General features: G+C 46.5%; 1 protein-coding gene across 1 annotated transcript; it reads right to left on the reverse strand.

The window, feature by feature from the left end:
• Window positions 1-676: 676 nt before the first annotated feature.
• Window positions 677-14732, reverse strand: RELB (RELB proto-oncogene, NF-kB subunit). The gene is made up of 10 exons (XM_061597757.1): window positions 14715-14732; window positions 12758-13333; window positions 11870-12027; window positions 10473-10564; window positions 9036-9167; window positions 7801-7905; window positions 6752-6967; window positions 4098-4166; window positions 3467-3544; window positions 677-2768 (listed from the first exon to the last, which is right to left on the reverse strand). The coding sequence occupies exons 1-10, from the start codon at window positions 14730-14732 to the stop codon at window positions 2401-2403; spliced, it is 1812 nt and encodes a 603-aa protein (XP_061453741.1). The 3' UTR covers window positions 677-2400.
• Between the last annotated feature and the right edge of the window lie 4222 nt (window positions 14733-18954).

An 18954-nucleotide genomic window follows, 5' to 3' on the forward strand; every position in this document is an offset into this window, starting at 1 on the left:
AAGTTCTAGTGCTGAAATAAACTTGCCCTTGGAAGCCACACCCTTTGACCCAGGAGCCCTGTCCTCTAAATGCCAGAAATGTAGGGCAGCTCTTCCAAACAACTTGTTTATTGAGCATTCATCCCAGCTTGTTTGTAGGGAGATTAGACGGCGTTGGCTGTTTAATAAGCATTCAGGCTGCACATACGCCACGTATTTTAAAATCATTTAATGCACATTCCCCCACCCCAAAAGATTCCTGGAAACTGTAGTTTATCCCCTCAAAGAGCTACAGGTCCCAGGATTCCTGGGGAGGGGGGAAAGATATGCATTAAACGGGTGGTATTCTGTGTTAGTCCTACTCAGAGCAGACCCATTGACGATAATAGACATGACTAACTCATGTTCATTCATTTCAAATAGTCTACTCTGAGTAGGACTCAGTTGAATACAACCCAGTGTATGGTGTGCATGCAACCTCACACTTTCCAGTTCATTCTCCCATCATATCCTTATCGCAAAAAGTCCAGCCTTTTGGGGAAACAGGTTTATTGCGCAAGAACTTCAAATCAGCTTTAACCGCACAACCTGAATTTGCCAATAAGTGATTAAATCCCACCTGAGAACAGCAACAGTCTAGAAGCGCCCAGCATCAGTTGCAGTTAGGCACTAACAAAGAAACAAACCCTGTCCACACTCAGAGGCAGTGACTGCTTTATTCATACTTCACATCTTTCCAGGGCTAGGCCTCGGCACAGAAAACAGGTTATGGGGCTAAAATTAAACCAGTAACAATGCGTAGATATGAAAAAGTAAGCCCATGGAAGTCCAGTACTTTGTTCAAGGGGCAAGCCCGAACCTATCCCACATTACTGTCATTCCAAAATGTAGATTTGTTTTGTCCTGGCACTTCTTTTTACAGCTTTTAAAGATTTCTTTTCCCTCCCAATGCTTTCTTAAAAGAGTGAATGTGTGTCCGTGGAAAGAAATCAAGTGCTTTTTCTTCTTACCATAACAATAGTGCAGTACATGAAAGTCCGTGCAGATACTGCAACCTGTAACCTTAGGCAACCCTTTTGGATGGGTGTATGTGTTTCACCCAGACAGTTGTAGAAACAGGGAGAAACCTGAAGATGGAAGAATCTCACAAACTATTTGCCAGTGAAGGGGAGATGCTAATGTATGATAAATCCTGAAAAAGAGGTCAGCAGGAGGCACGGCTCAGAGCAATGCCTTGACGGGGAGGAGAACCAAAGCCCCACCCCCATGAAACTCTGGTTTGTGATGCTATCTGTCTGTTTCTCCTGGTTGAATGAGAAACTGGCCTAGTGCATTGGACAGTCTGAAGGGCACATGCCCAAACTGTTTAAAAGTGGTGCCATGTTTTCAGACCCAAATGGCCCCTGCTTCATCACATGGGGAGGGATCATACTTTAGTAGGCTTATCCACACCGTACATTTTAAAGCATTATTATACCACTTTAACAGTCAGGGTGAATCCTGGTAACTGTAGTTTGTTAAGGGTGCTGAGAACTGCAGTTCAGCACCCTTCACAAAACTACAGAGCCCAGAATTCTTCTTGGGGAGCCATGACTGTTCCAAGGGGCATAAGAGTGCTTGAAATGTATGCTGTGGATGTGGCCACAGGTAAAGAAGGGCACTGCTGGAGAGGAAGTACATTCATTGCATGTAGATAGTCACACATTTATTGCAGTCCTTGTCCTCTGCAGATAAAGAGATCTCACCAGGAATAAGAGGGAAAACAACTTGGAGAGCTGATCCCAGGTGACACTCACAGCCTCTTGGCATAAGGCAACTTTATATGCCTCATGTCTTCCTAAATTCATTGAAAGATAAGCCATTATGGAACATGCCATCATGTGTCTGCATTAGAATGATCAGTGCTTGAGCCCCTCCAAAACACAGGACCACCCATCAGCTATCGCGATGTGCATCGTCTTTGCAAAAAACCCCAATCTGGTAACGTACAAAATGTTCCACCAGAGATCTGTATAAATCTTCCCACAGAGAAAGAAGCCACGGGTACGCCCGTAAAACTAACCGAGAGTACATTTGCCAGGCCTACATGTTTTGCCCCTTTATGAACCAGTGAGTGTTGCTGACCCAACTTTACAGGTGGAGAAATGGGGGAGAGCAGCAAATGCAGGTGACTGGGGCCAATCCCAAGGGCACTGCCCCTGCCTGCTCTTCAGTGCAATCTTTTCTTCCTTCCTTCCATGTCAAATCTGTCTCCCAAAGGGAAGTCCATCAAAGATACCTCATACAGATCAAAGTAATTTTCCTCCTTCAGTTTGCCAGCAGAGGAAACATCCCTGGTTGCTCTGTCAAGGAGTTCCCTGCCACGAGTAGGCTTCAAAACAAAGAGTCAGGCCCCTTCTCTTCAAGGCCACGGTGGATCCTTCACAAGGCTGCAGCGGCATCTGCTGACTTCAGCTTGGTCTCCATTTCTAGCCAGGCTTCAGCCTCCTTGTACTGGCTGGGGAACATGCTGCTCCCCACTAAGCTGGCTGTGCCTTCCGGCTCACCATCTCCTGAGAGCATGAAGGGGGCAGAGATGCCTGAGTGAAGCGAGTAAGCATCTAGCAGAAACTCGTGTTCTGCAGTATCTGGAAAGTTCATGGTGGGTGGCAGCAGGATGTCGCTCAAGGTGGGGCCATTGTAGGGAGAGAAGTCTTGGACCACGCTGTAGTCCTCAAACAGGTCTGGCACGGTGATATGCTCCAGGTTGCTCAGGATGTTCCTGTCTTCTGAACCGCTCAGGGAACCAGCTGCAAGCAGAGCAAGGAAATCACTGCTACATAGGAAACCATCGACAGAACCCCTCCACAAAGTATGAGATGGATCTCCCTGCTTAGCAACCCCTTTGCGTTTTTAAACCAGCTTCTTTTTAGAACTCTGGAATAGCTCACCTCCTCTGAAACAGGGACAGTGGAGTGGGGGGAGAAAGAGCTGCTCAATTCAGGGCACTCACAGGATTTCTCCCAAACCAAGAATAGCTATTAGAAATAAGAGGAGCGCTCTAGCTGGATCAGGCCAGTGTCCCATCTAGTCTAGCATCCTGTTCTCACAGTGCCTGCAGGAAGCCCACAAGCAAGACCCAAATGCAACAGCACTCTCCCCTCCTGTGGTTTCCAGCAACTGGTATTCAGAAGCACACTGCCTCTGACAGTGGAGGTATAACTGTCAGAGGCCTACATTTTTCCAGGCCTGAATGTTAACATTGGCCAACAACTGTAGCTCAGCCAGCAAATGAGGCCTCAAAGACATAATAGGAAGCTTCTAGAGTGTGCTGGGGGTTGGGGTTGGTCACAGACACTGTACTCTCTTTGGGGCTAGAGTGCACACAACCTTCCCCACCATAACAAAACAGACTTTTGTTACTGAGGGAATCTGCACCGTTGGACAATATTCTGTTTAGAATAAGCCCCAATGGAAGCAGGCTTTGGCCTAGTCTGGCATCACTGACCTGTGGATGGAGTCAAGTTGAAATGGTCCATGTACCCTGGCTTCTTTCTCTTTCTTTTGGCTTCAATCCCGTGAGGGTCTGATGAAACAAAGGCAAAAGGAAACATTGTCACACCTGGCCATGACATGCAGATTATACAAAGCAAATTCATGAAGGGGCATAGCTCAGTGGTATTTATTATTATTTACTGCATTTACATCCCACCTTTTCTCCAAGAAGCTCAAGGTGGTGTACATGATTCTCTCTCCTCTTCATTTAATCCCCACAACAACCCTGCGAGGTAGGTTAGGCTGAGAGGCAGTGACTGGCCAAGGTCACCTAGTGAGCTTCATGGCTGAGCAGGGATTCGAACCCTAGTTTCCCAGGTCCTAGTCCAACACTCTAACCACTGCACCACATTAGCACCACACTGGTTCTCAAGAGCATCTGCCTTGTGTGCAGAAGGTCCCAGGTTCAATTTCTGGCATCCCAAGTTATGGCTGGAAGAGTCTCCTGGCTGAAACCCTGCACAGCCACTGCCAGTCGGTGTAGACAGTACTGAAGTAGATGGACTAATGGTCTAACTCAGTATAAAGGCACTTTGTTTCTATGGTCCCATCACCATAGGCAGCAAACCCTCAAGTATACAAACCTGGGCCGGAGAGCTCCTCTAGGACATCAGGCATGCCTTGCTTTCTCTTTTTGTTGACCCGGTATGTATCTGTAGGAAGATCGAGCCAAATGATTGCTTTTATTTTATTTCAATTCCTTACACTGAAACCCTACATCTCCTCCCAGGAGCTCAGGGCAACCTCTCGTTCAGCTGCTGTCCTCCAGACCTGCTCAACCACAGCACAGTTGCAACAGGTTTTGCCTTCATAGACCAGGCTGTGCTATGCAGTACACAAGGTTTCCTCCAGACACCCCCAGATCTGCACTGTTATTCTGCAAAGCAGAGACAGGTCCAGGTTTGGGACCGCTCAAAAGGATAGTGATGAAGCTCGCCTTATTTGGAGAGTAGCCGGTCCCTGAACATCACAGTCCCCCTGGGACAAAATGGCAATATCCCTCCTGATTGAGGCCAAATCTTTGGTTGGTTTATGTTGAGAAAATGTAACTTAAATTCCCTTTCGGGGTAGAGCCATAGCTCAGTGGTAGAGGATCTGCTTTGGATGCAGAAGATCCCAGGTTCAGTCCCCAGCATCCCTAGTTGGGGCTGGGAGAGACTCCTTGCCTGAAACCCTGGAGAGCCACTGCCAGTCAGTGTAGACAGTACTGAGCTAGATGGACCAGTGGTCTGACTCAGTGTAAGGCAGCTTCCTGTTTTGCTATGAAAGAGCTTTTGGACAAGATGGAAAATTCCAGTAGTGGATTCTTTTGCTTTTAATTTACTCCCCAGTTATGAAAACAAAAAGGAAATGGACCGCCTTCAAGTCGATCCCGACTTACGGCGACCCTATGAAGAGGGTTTTCATGGTAAGCTGCATTCAGAGGGGGTTTCCCATTGCCTTCCTCTGTGGCTGAGAGGCAGTGACTGGCCCAAGGTCACCCAGTGAGCTTCATGGCTGTGTGGGGATTTGAACCCTGCCCTCCCAGGTCATAGTTGAACACCTTAACCACTACACCACACTGGCTCTCCTCCTCTTGTTACACAGTACGTCTTATAATTTGTTTGCGGCCCTATGGGCAGGGCCCACCTATCTACTTTCTCTCTCTCTCTCTGTGCGCATGCATGTGGTTTTTACTGCGTGTATTGGGTGCTTCTTGTTGTTTTATATGTTTTGACCCGTTCTTATTTATCTGTTTATCTGAAGGAGCGCCTCCAGCATCACCAAATATGCCGCCTGACGAGATCAGCCACTCAAGACCTTCTCTCGGCCCCACCAGTGAAAACAGCTAGGCTGGTGCGGACCAGAGAGAGGGCACTTTCAATTGTGGCCCCCACCCTCTGGAACTCCCTCCCTTACGATCTTCGCCATGCCCCCTCCTTGCCAAGTTTTCACCAAGCCTTGAAAACCTGGCTATTCAGGCAGGCCCACAAGATCCCTGGGGTAGCCTAATTTCATCGGCTATAGCTGTAGGTGGTTTTAGTTTAACTTTATATCAAAGTTCTTGGGTTATATGTGTATTTTATATGTTGTATTTTACTTGATTTTGTACGCCGCCTAGAGTGGCCGCTGACACGGCCAGATAGGCAGCCTAGAAATAAAATTTATTATTATTATTATTATTATTATTATTTTCATTTTGACAAATCAGAAAGTGTCCTGTAGATCATGTTGATTAAACAGCGGCTTATACATATAATTAACAAACAGACTCACACAATGTCCATAGAATAGTCACCAGTATTCCCTTATTTTTTATAGTGATAATAAGCCACCCAGCCCAGCTTCTGAGATTTCACTAGGTGTTGCCCAATAAGCAATGAGCCTCTTTTTACAGCCTCGAGAGCTAGAAACTTCCTCTCCCACAAATGAAAGCTGCAATGAACGCTGAATCTCTTATTCGTCAGAATTCACACAGACCTGATTAGCTTGTGAGCAGAGAGTTTCAGACAGAAGGCTTCCCCAAATTTCCCACTGCATGCAAAATATTGGGATGGAACAATATCTCTTCGAACTGCAGAAGATTTCAGCAGCTAGGGAAGAGGGAAGCTACAAACAGCAACCACCATCACGCTCCAAGGGCCGCAGGCTTCCAGGACCTTTAATCTAGATCTTGAATTAATGCAAGGCTGGAGAACCTGTGGCACTCCATGTGCTGTTGAACTACAACTCCCATCATCCCTGCCCATTGGGCCATGCTGGCTGGGGCTGCTGGGAGTTGGAGTTCAACCACATCTGAAGGTCCAAAGCTTCCGCCCCGGCCCCTGCATTAAAGAATTAGAGAGGACCCATAGCTCAGTGGCAGAGCACCTGCTTTGCATGCAGAAGCTCCCATATTCAGTCCCTGGTATCTCCGGTTGAAAGGATAAGGTAGAAAGTGAAGAGAAAGCCCCTGGCTACTAGCCATGATGGCTATGCTCTGCCTCCACGGGACGGAGGCAGTATGCTTCTGAACACCAGTTGCTGGAAACCGCATGGAAGGGAGGAGAGTGCTCTTGCACTCAGGTCCTGCTTGCAGGCTTTCCATGGGCATCCGGTTTACCACTAACAACAGGAAGCCGGACTAAGAGGGCCACTGGCTTGATCCAGCAGGGCTCCTCTTACGTTCTCCGCCTGATGCCCTGCTAGGCAGACGTTATGCTAGGTAAATGGACAGTCTGACCTGGTATAAGGCAACTTCCTATGTTCCTATCCATACCATTGTCCTTGGGCAGGTAGGTGAAGCTGAAGGGGTCACTGGAGACACTATCCGTCAAGCGCCGCAGGTACACCTCCACCTCCACCGGCTCCACAATATCAAGGTGCTGGTACGGTGGCGTCTTGAACACAATGGCAATCTGGCGGTGGACATCAGCCTGCGAAAAGTCCGCTTTGCCCTCCCACTTCTCCTTTTGAAAGATGATGGAAATGTCTTCTGCGAGGATGACAGGGAAGTGAAAGCGAGGCTGGGGGTCCTTTAGGTAACGGGTTTCCCCTCCAGGAAATCTCCAGTGCTCCAGAAGTACAAGAGCTGCCTTTTTTTGTGAGGGTCCACCCATTTTGAAAGTCAAACCAAATGGCATCCAGCGCCAAGGAACGTACCTTTTTCATCCTTAGTTAAAAATTATCAGCCGGTATTCAACTAACTTGTCCCACTAGTGCAACGATTACTGCTAGCACAATGGGACTCTCCCCCCCCCCACACACCATCCCCAAATATGTGCCAGGGGACATGGAGAGAGGAGGGGTGAAAGCCCCACTGTGCTAGCAGTAATCATTGTGCTAATGGGGCCCTAACTTAGCACTATGTTGAATCCAAGCTATTTTTATTATTGTTATTTGTCGCTTACTACAAAAATGTCTCAAAGCAACTTCCAGTTAGAACAAAATGCAGGATGCAAAATTTAAAATACATCAGAAAAATAAAAGAACATGAATTACTCATCCTGCAGTAATATACAAAGGACAAATCCTACCCCACCCTACTAAAAGGTGAGCCCTCTGCCCTTGTGGCTCATAATTCCTCTTCCTGGTAGGTCCTGCTGCTTTTACCCTTTCTCCCAGCTGCCTAGCTGATTTTGCCCCTGCCTGGCTGATTCCTTCATTGCCCCTCTTCAGAATTCATTGAGATTTGCACTTCACAGGAAGGAAGCCTGAACCTATCACACTTTTCTGTCTTCTTCCCAACAGGGGGGCTAATCAGACAAGCTCAGAAAACCTAATGTGTTGGGGAATGGGGCCTCTGCAAGACCCCTGAAGTTCTCTTACCTTTCTGGACCTTATCACACAGCAGATAGAGCTCCTCTCCTCCCGTGCAGCTGCCGTACTCCTTGTTCATCCGGTAGATTTTCAGCTCTGACGTGTTTGTGGATTCTGCATGAGCCAAAACCCACAGAGTTAGGAATTTGGACCACCTTGTACAACCACACATGCGTTTCTTATCAGTCCCCCACTCCGTCTAGCTACGAGGGACCTTCCCCAGAGAAAGCCTGGATTGTACTCATAGCGTGGAAACTGTAGTTTGGGGGGAGGGTTTCATAAGGGAATCCTCCCCCAAAATACAATAAGCCAGAGTTTGAATGGTGGTTATCGATGGAGACTGATAGCTCCATGTCAGTGTGGCAGTGGAATCCACTCTGAGGTATACTCCAAACTTTCAAGGAGCTGTCTAATGGGGACTAAAGGTTCAGACTAAAACCCAGAGCGGATTCACTGTCCCACTGACATCAGAGCCACCAGTCTGCCCCTCAGAGCTGAACACAAAACCTGTTTTAAGATCAAGGCTCATTCCTTGGAAAAACAAATTAACAGGGAGAGAAAATTTCTTGTGTCATGATCAGCAGTGACCAGGACACAAAGTTGGAATACCATTGACTGGGTTCCTGGTTCTGAGCCTGATGCTGGTGATGAAGGATCCCTGAACCCAAGGCTGGCTGGCAGGCAGGAGCCCCCTGAACCAGATCCTACGGAACCACAGACAGGACCCTCACAGGCACTGTCCCCCAAGCCCAAGAAACTGCCCCCCACTACCTTGCCAGGCCAATGGTGCAGGGAGTGCTCCAGGCAGGAGGCTTTGGAGCACAAGGGAAGTGCCCAGAGCACAAGGACTCTATTTCGCAAAAGAGGAGTGGAGAAGTGGACCGGAGGCAGAGGCTCAAAAGGCCTTGGTTCACTTCCAACCCTTGTTGGAGCAAGTGGCTCACCAGGAGCTCTCCATGGTGCTGAAACAACCATCCTGCCTTGCCCCACAGCTACTCCACGGATCAGAACAGAATGTCTTTGTTCATGTGCAGACACACTTTCCCCAACCACTAACCCATTTTCTGCATTTTGTAGGCTCTCAACCCCAGAACAAAAAAGAAAAGCACCATATCTCTGCCCTCCTTGTTTGTTTGTTTGTTTGCTTACTTGCCCTTGGTCCCTTCCATTATTTTTCTTTGTGGCCACAACCAGAAATAACCTCTTGCCCACTTCTCTCCCTTCCAAAACTCCCCCTAACCTACTCTTGTCATAGATGGGTTCTGAAAGGACAGGGCTGAGGTGCCGTGTCTTCCCCATGCAATCCTGGTATGAGGCTTGAAAGCAAATCCTGACCACATTCATGTCAACCTCCTGGTGATTTTTCAGTGAGCCAGCTGTATAGAGACAGACAGACAGAAAGAATGAATGAGTGAGTGAGTTCAAACTATATGTGCTGCATGCAAACATTAGAAGCCCTCAGCCCACAAAATACAACTAAAGCCATACCTGCTGTATAGATTTAAAGCACCATGATACAATTTTAATACTCATGCCCCCCCAAGGATCTTGGGATGTGTAGTTTGTTAAGGAGCTGAGAGTTGCTAGGAGAAGTCCATCGCCCTCATTGAGTTAACAGTTCCCAGAGTAGTTTAACAGCCAATCCCTTTTCCCAGGGAACCCTGATACTGTAGCTCTGCAACAGAAAGAGGGGTCTCTTAACAACTCTCAGGACCCTTAACAAACTACAGCTCCCAGGAGTTTTTTTTTTGGGGGGGGAGCTATGAAGCTGTGGTATAAGAATGCTTTAAATGCATGGTGCAGATATGGCCTAAGTTTCCCTCCCGTCCGCCTCTCGTACCACGGAGACTTTCAAGTATTGTAACACTGACTATATAACTATTGGGGGGGGGTGTAACAACTTTCCAAGTCCATTTCAAGAAAGGGGGGCTCACAATTCCTAGATGCCATTAGATAAAAAGGGAGTATTCAAGAAGAAATCTACAACACGCATAGAGGCAGGATCCCAATCCTTTCCCAATTGCTTGTTCCATGTTTATTTCAAGGGAGACCCGGCCATATAGACATGTGTGCACCCCATTTGTGGTTCTGTATGCTGTACAGATATTTTGCCATTTAAACTCAGGTATGTTTTGTACCCAGAGGTTGAATCAGTTCTCAACGAACAAAATGGACAAGGGAAAAATGAGAGATGGGGTCAAAGACAAAGACAGGCCAATCAGAGGCAGCTGGTCATGCAGGACCGCATAAAGTCTTCGACTGAAGTCCCGATCTGGAAGAGTTTACATACAGCTTCTAGCCAGTCAGATCATGAGTGGGAGCCAATCAGGGCCTGGAGGCCCTACAATATGGCAAGGAAAGGCTGCGTTTAGGACCTACTAGGCCTCAAAGCAGGAGTGGGGAGCCTGTGGCCCTCCAGATGTCATTCCACTGCAACCCCTATGAGCCCTAGGCAGCATGGCCAAAGGGCAAGGATGATGGAAGCATCTGGAGGGCCCCAGGTTCCCCGTCCCTACCTTGAAAGGCTGCCCACCTCACCAAGGCCTCTGCCCCCAGCCTTGGGTTCTAGTCCTGCAGGAGTGAGTGTCTAATATTGGAAACCAACACCATCCCCTGTCGTCAACCTGGCCTTTCAAGGCTCCCTGCGACTCTGAGAGCCTCCACCCCTTCAATACCCATACCTTTGAAAGGATCAATTCCGAGTTTTAGCTTTTTCTCTATGGACTCTTCTATGTCCTTTTTCTTCACACACTGGATCCCGAGGTTGTTAAAACTATAAAGCAATGAGAGTAAAGTCTGGAAGAGTCAGGAAAATAATAATAATTTCTGGCTACGAGGGAACGTAAGAAGTGGCCGTAACTCGGTGGAACATCTGCCTTGCATGCACCAGGCCTCAGGTTCAGTACTCAGCATCTCCAGAGAGAGATTTCTGCCTGAAACCTTGGGAGAGCTGCTGCCAGTCGGTGATGACAATACTGAACTAGATGGACCAATGGTCTGGCTCAGTATAAAGCAGCTCCCTCTGTTCTTTATACCAAAGGTATTCCATTAGCGCATCTGGATCAGTATTGACTACAGCTCTCGGGGCTTCAGTCTTTCCCAGACCTCACTGAAGACAGCAGGGAGCAGAGGCATTGCTAGTTATTTGAACGATCTGAAGCACAGGCATCACATTTGCATAGGATCTGTATATGCTAATTTATATGTATTTACATGCAGATATAGAATGTAAATGTCACAGAAGGCAAGCCAAATAGTTTCCCATCCAAATCACCTAAGTAAGTTCTTCAACCCATTTGCATCCTACTCCAGATCATCCCAAACTTCATCTATTTTTTTTTATTTAAAATATTTCTATCCCACCCTTCTACCCCACAGTGGGGCACTCAGAGCAGCTTACAATACAATCACACATACACATAATAAAAGTATACAGAATAAATAATTGGCGATCTGTGTTAAGTTTTTATGTGGTTTTTATTGTGTATGTAGAATTTTTGTAAACTGCTTTGCTTTTTTTAAATTAAATTGCGGCAAACCAAGTGTTTTCTATAAATAAATAAAAATCTTCGATTCATTTAACCCCCAATTAATTTCTCAACGCATCCTGCTCCAAATCAGTTTAATTCTCCTTCAGTTACTCCCCCTAATCATCTCTGAATATGGTCATCCTAATTTATTCCTCTCAACTAGCCAGGTCACGCACCCCAACACAATATCCCCTGAATTAGTTACAAAGAAACATTTGGGGCATTCAGGAAAAGATTCAGGGGCCATCACCCATGGGCCCACCCTTAGCAACACCCATGGCGGGGACTGAAGCTAGGACCTTTTCCCTTGCAAAACGTGTGCTCTGCCACTGAACTGTGGCCCTTCCCTGGGCAAAATGCTGGAATGATGCCATCTTTTCAATACAATTCCCTTCCCAGACCGAAACTTGGAAAACAGAATAGTAGTTTGTCCTGTGATCCCTTCTGCAGAAATAGCCCCCTAGGTACATTACAAACAAACCCACCCACGAGAAAGAGTAGCACAGCAATAAACTTTCTGCAAAGTGTCAAGCCGTTCCAAACATTACCTGTGCTTGGGGTTGACTCGGGGCTTCAGTGTCACTTCACAGAGACCACTGTTGCAGTCTTTCCCCACCAGACTATGAGGGTGGATGCGGTGAGGCCAGTCTTTCCATACCAAGCATGCCGTCACCTTCACTTCCATGATTCCTGCAAAGTTCTGCAGCTGGAGAAGCAAAGAGAGGAGAAGGCATTCCTCCAGGGGGTCATCACCAAGGAGCCCTTGGACTGGCATCAGTTGAGCTGTCCCCTGCAGGACCTTGTGCAATTGTTAACACAGCTGTTGCTAACCTGATGCCCTCCATATGTTTTGGGCTACAACTCCCATCAGCCGCAGCCTCTTAGAGCAAGATCCCATTGTACCTGACCTTTGTAAAGCACCGTGCACATAGATGGTGCTATATACATAAATAAATAGATGATGCCTTGCTTTAAAAAAAAAGGCACAAAGGTACAAGCTGCTAGACCTTTATGGCTTCACAATACATGGGTTGTTCCTACTGACATTTCGGAAGTCAAGGTAGTAGCTCAGCTCTCAGGTTTTGAAGAAGCATGCTTAAGCCCATCTACCTAAACTCATCACACACATGGATTTCGACAACCAGTCTCAGTTGGCAAAACATGTTCTGAAACTAACCAGAGATCTGTGCAGCCAAAGGGTAGCAGATCAGTTCAAAACATACTGCAGAGAGACTTCTGACTAATCACTGTGGGTGTGACTATTGCTCTGGACTTGCCCTAAAGCAGCCTTCGCCAAGCTGATGCCCTCCAGATGTTTTGGACTACAACTCCCATCAGCCTCAGCCAGCTAGTGCTGATCACAACGTAGACTTCAACAAAACAACGTTAACAGCTGTTTGTGGGCAGAGACTCCCTTCAGCACACATGACACTCACCTCAATGGCTGGCAGGGTTTTGTTGCTTTCGGTGCTGCCTTCGCCCAAGATGCTCCCTGCTGACCTGCCTTCGCACTGGTAACGGAAGCGCATCCCTCTCTGCTTGGGCTGCTCTGTGATCACAAGCTTGGGTGGCTCCCGGAGGATGTCATCCAGTGGCTCCTGGGGCATCATGGGATGCAGGGAAGGGGCGGGAGGGGGCCAAGAAGCATCAGAGCATCTGCCCCTGGGCAGCAAAGGGAGAGGCGTCCCCCTTGGGACCAACTGGGGCCTTAGCGTCAAGTTGTTAAGGTTCCGAGAGAGGTGAGATGCTGAAGGGTCTTGTGGAGTGCAAGAGGCTGTGAGGCAGGAGGGGGCATAGGGCTGCATAGGACTCATCCCCACAGGCTCAGCTAGTCTCTTCATCCTGGGTGGTGATGCTACGTTAGAGTATCTTGGCATCACCTTGGCCAGCCCATTAAGAGAGCCCCTGGCGGGAAGTAACATGGGGCCCTCTCCAAAGCCATCTTCCTTAATTAGCTCATCAATGATTTCTGAAAGGAAGAATGAGAGAGGGGGGAGGAGGGGGATTAGCTTCTAGGTTCAGTTCAAAGAATTGATATTCACTGTTAAACCTCTAAAAGGCATGGGCTTAATATATCTCAAGGAATGCCTTTCCCCCACATGAGCCATCTTTGCTGCAATCATCCAACAAGGCTGTTCTTTACATTCCTCTTGTGGTGTGGGGTTTGTTTGTTTTTTGTGAGAAGCAGAGCCTTCATGGTGGTGGTGCCTTCTCTGCAGAACATTTCTTTCAAGAGGAACCCAGCAGCCTTATTGTACTGGAGACTTTTAAGAAATTGGCTCAAACGTTCTTTTCCATCTTGGGGACTGAGGAGTTACCTGCTTCTGCTGGACAACTATGCCTTACCCTTTTCCACCATGAATTTGTCCATCATTGGCTACCAGTTAGGATGGCTATATGCTACCTCCAGTATCAGAGGCAGTATGTTTCTGAATACCAGTTGCTGAAAGTAAGAAGCAAGAAAAGGCTATTGCACTCATGCCTTGCTTGTGGGCTTCACATGGGCATCTGGCTGGACACTGTGTGGACAGAATGTTGGACTAGACAGGCCTTTTGCCTGATCCAGCAGCCAAGCTCTTCTTAGGTTATTACAGTTATTTGTTGCTGCTGTTTCTAGCAGTGCTTCATTTAAGTGACATGGAAATAAATAGAGTACTATCATTTTAGCACCATATGTTTTCCTAGCTTCCGTCTGGTGTTTTATTATTATTTTTCATCTTTACAGAGCAATCCTGGATTATGCTGGGACTGGAAATACCTGCCACTGCAATGGTAGAACAGCCACCTTATCCAATGCGTGGCCAGCCTGGGAGAGGAGGGGAACAACACACAAGTAGAAAATTCAATAACAGCATAAAAACAGCAGACGTTCCCCTCAGCATCCCTGGAAACACTACTGCAATCCACCAATCTGGCTGCGCCGGCCAAAACACCACCCACAGAGTCAGTCAATGAACTCATGACAAAGGTGACACTCTTCTCGTATCTATGGACCAGTACAGTGTTTAGAGGCAGTTCACACATTTAGCTTATGTGAGATAAAAGGCGATATACATATGTGTGTGACTCAGCCCTTTAACCACCAGCTGGTACTCCATACATACACATAGAAATCAGTTCTGAAGTAACCGTCAAACCATGGTTTAGCCATCTTGAATTATGCTCCTCCTCCCCTTCCACACTCAAATTCCTTCCATCACTTCCTGGTGCACACAAACCATGGTTCACATAAACCATAGCTTACCTCCAAATGAGGATTATACGCCCACTAAAAAGTATTATTCGCAGTTCTTGTTTGGAAACAAGCTATGGTTTGCCCAGTTTGGATGCAACATCAGATTATGGTTTGCTGAATCAAGAAGTGAGGAGGGTGTGCACAAGCCAGAGGCTTACCTCCAACAGACAAACCATGTTTTGGCCTTTATACGTGAAGCAAACCACATGTACTTATGCTCCTTAGACATGTCAAGAATATATCCTCCTAATGCAGAGTTTCTCCTTACCTGATGTTTGCTGCACCCCCCACAAGCCCCAGAGTCCTTACCTAATTCATCTGCAAAGAAAAAACAAAAGAAAAGTTCAGTATTTTAAATCGGGTCGCAGCATATTCCAAGGCCAGCCCTACCATTAGGCAGAGTAAGACACTGCCTCAGGCAGCAGATGCTAAGAGGGTGGGAGTGATGGCAAGATGTTGGAGGACAGGACTGTGTGTGCCATGCAGCCTGTCCTGCACCTCCTAAGACAATCTGCTGTCCTCCAGTATAGCAGATGACGTTGTCCTGTTGCCAGTGTTGAAGTAAGATTAAACTGCTGGGCCAGGTAGTAAAATATCTTTGCCTAGCCCTGTCTAACAAGCTACTTGCTAGGGGAGGAAGAAGCCATCCTGTTCACAGCAGACAAACCCCTTGGCAAGGGCTACGGGGCAAGGGCTACAGCAGCCCGGGAGAGGGCATTCTCTGTGGCAGCCCCTAAGCTTTGGAATTCCCTCCCCACAGAGGTTCACCTTGCACCTTCACCATATAGCTTTCATCATGTGCTGAAGACACATTTCTTTACCCTTGGCCTTTGACACCTGAGATGCACACTTTGATGACCTACCCAGTTCTTCTGACTATAAATTGTTTTAACTGATTTTAATCTTGCATCTTCATACTGTTGTAAACTGCCCTGGGACCTTGCGGTGAAGGAAGGGTAACGAATGCTAGTAGTAGCAACTTTACATTTATTGATCAGCCAGTCATTTGAATGATTTTTTAAAACTTTTTTGTATTTTCTTACATATATTGTTGTATACCGACATGTCATATTATTGTATGAATTGGTGGTATATAAATCAAAATAAATTGTCCTAGACCTTCACTTTCATTTATTTTTTTTCTCTTACCGACAACAATATAATTAAACTCCAGGCTTCTAAAAAGTTGCTCAAAGGGAGACGTGTGAATGGAATGCTAACAGTCCTTACCAGAGGTTTCTGCAGTTGGCTGCATCATGGACAGTCTGGCAGCTGGAGTGCCTGTGAAGATAAATACTAGTCATTGGAGAGCTGTATTCCACCATCGTTCCCCATGACAAATCAGGCCACGTTCCCTAGGAAAGAATTCATAAGCAGGAGAGACCAACTGCAGCAGCTCCACATTGGAGAAGGCCCTTGGCAAAGTGCTTTCTTATGGAAGGCTCACCCAGCAGCAGGGCTGCGATCAGCGATTTTAAAATTGAGTCACCATGCAAAATCACCCACAATCCCCCTGATGCGGTGTTGCTCCAGGGCATTGTGGGAAATTTAAATGGCAACTTCAAGCTGCTCAGCATGGGAAACCCAGGGAGACATCAAAGCAGCAATGGGTCTGCAGCGGCCCTGGCAGCTGCCCAAAGGTGCTATGCACCGATTCTGGGCCTGGGACCAATGCTTCTCTCACATACACCTGGTTAGAGGTGCCCAAAAGTGAAGAAGAAGCAAGTCAAATAAAAGAACTTTCCACATTTCCACAGACGCCAGACCAGTGGCAGCTCCTGGCTCCGTGTCAGCAGGGCAGCGGAATCCTCTCCAGGTTTTAGTCCAAGCTTTTAGTCCAAGGTGCTGAAAGAGCCTTGGACAGCTCTTGAAAGTTTGGACTGAAAATCGGAGCAGATTTCATGCCCCACTGGCATGGAGCCACCAGCTGCCACTGCACCATTGATCTATAAGAAAGAGCCTTCTTAAGCGCACAATATCATGGTTTAGGGCTTTAGAGCAGAAGCAACCTGACTTCAGTAAATATTCCTGCTTTACAGATGAGGAATGCGGAGGCTGAGAGAGGAGCAATTCTCACAGAAGGCTTGCCATGGCAGAAAATGTTTGTTTTTCTTTCATTTTTCAGGATCAGCAAGTTGTGGTAGTACTTTTACATATAAACCATACTGCAGGTGGGAGCTGAGATACACATCTTGTCCATGGATCAGGCAAGAAAATGTGCATGGGACTAAATGAGGGGTGAATAACATCTGGGGCCCTGCAGATGTTGCCAGGAGTTGGAGTTCAATAACATCTGGACAGACACAGGTTCCCCATTCCTGGACTATAGCCTCTGTAGTGTTGCTGTTATATTATTGGGAGTCAGTTTTGTGGCACTGTAAAAACTAACAAACTTATTACAGCAGAAGCTTCTGTGGACCACAGTCTGCTTTGTCAGATGTATGAAGTGTAATCCCGAATTGACGGCATATGAACTCACGAGGGGGCGGAGAGGAGATGGGGATGAGTGAGTTTAGAGAAAAATGAAATGCAAAAAACCAAAATGCAAAAAACCTGAAAGCGGAATAGTTACAGTGACCAGCGAACAAGAAAGGATCAGTCAGAAACATTTACTGATCTGCTGAAAATCATCCACAGACCTGCCTTATGCAAGGGTGTAGTTGTCCAGGGTCTCGGAGGTCTTAGACCCCTTACTTTTTTGGGAGCAGGGTCCCAATGTGTCCAGCACCCCGTGAGCCAATCAGCATGAAAGGGGAGTGTGTCAGCCACTGAGAAGAGTCTTCTAACATGCTTCCTTGTCCTTTCATGCTGATTGGAGCCAATCAGAGTGAAGGGAAGTGAGTCAGCCAATGAGAAGACTTTTCTCAGTAGCTAATACTCGCCTCTTTCATAAATATTGGTTCCTGTTGTTGCGGGAGAAGGCATTAACAAGGATCTCATTCTTAACCCATAAGCAAAAAAGGGGGGGTGGCTATGACTATCATGAACGGACCCTGCAATTCTGAATTTGCCATTGAACTACTTGCCTTATGCTTTGAGTATCCAAAGAACTTTGCTTACTGAATAAACCATTCTTACAACAACCCTGTAAAGTAGATCAGTACGCTTCTCCACATATTTCAGATAGGAAGGAGCATAAAGCTAAGGGACTAGTGGCTTGCCTGAGACCATGCAGCAAATGTTGGGCTCAGGTGGCATCAAACTGGTCACTTCCTAGCACATGCTTTCAGCCACAATACCCGCTCTCAGAAACAAAAATGGGAGTATACTAGAGTTGCCAACTTCTTTTATGACAGAGGTTCTGTACCTTCAACAGCTGCACAACAAGCAGAAATCTAACAGGTGAAACTTTTCCTTATATTTGTATCTGCACCCTGGAAAAAACTTTACCTGCTGGATTTTTGCTTCTCATGGTCTGTTAAACTCTGCCTAAACAAATAAATAAAACGACTTTAGAGTAGAGACATGAAAGAAGAGAAAAATTCAGAAGAACACCAGTTTGGGTGTTGTTTTTTTCAAATTTTGGAGAAAAACAAACAAAAAAGGCTTGAGAAAAAAAGGGGGGAACTTTTCCCCAAACTTTTTCCAGGCCTTCACATCTCTACTCTAGAGTAAAACTGCCACTGAACTCCCTACTTATTTGTGGCAATGGGAGGACTTTATTATTTTCTTGAAGCCACATTTGTCTGGGCCAGGGAAGGGGAAACTGGATCCAGCTGGTGGACCGGATCCAAAACTCTCTCACACACACATGGACCACTTTTTTGGTAAGTTATTTTTACTGCCATTTTGTAATGAAGAAAATATTTATACACATATTAAAAAAGAAAAAAAATAAGAAAAGGAAATGTTGAAAACAAAAACAGTATAAAACAGAAAATGTTAAAATTAATGACAAATTCATGAGACCTAGTGTGGCATAGTGATTGGAGTGTCAGACTAGGACTTGAGAGTCCAGGGTTCAAATCCCACTCAGACATGAAGCTCACTGGGTGACCTTGGGCCCATCACTGTCTCTCAGCCTAACCTCCCTCACAGGGTTGTTGTGAGAATAAAATCAGCAGGACAAGAACCATGTTTTGGGGCCACCTTGAGCTCCTTGGAAAAAAGGCAAGATATAAATGTTATAAATAAATACATAAATAAAGCTTTGCACTCTCAAGTGTTCCATTACACAGTGACGATAAAAGTCACAGTTATAAACACAGTCCTGACACAATAAATCTGCAAAACTTTAAAAATGTCCCCCAAATATCTTTCCACAATGAAACGTGAGTCAGTAGGTAGGCTCCAGTCATGCTCCTTTTGAGCCACATAAATTATAAAGTTAAGCCACCGAGCATCCTCCTGCTTCTTCCTTTCAATTTGGCCCTGTGGGTTTACCTGTCCCATGTCAGA

Source organism: Rhineura floridana, chromosome 15 (assembly GCF_030035675.1).
Source record: "Rhineura floridana isolate rRhiFlo1 chromosome 15, rRhiFlo1.hap2, whole genome shotgun sequence".
NCBI lineage: Eukaryota > Metazoa > Chordata > Lepidosauria > Squamata > Rhineuridae > Rhineura > Rhineura floridana.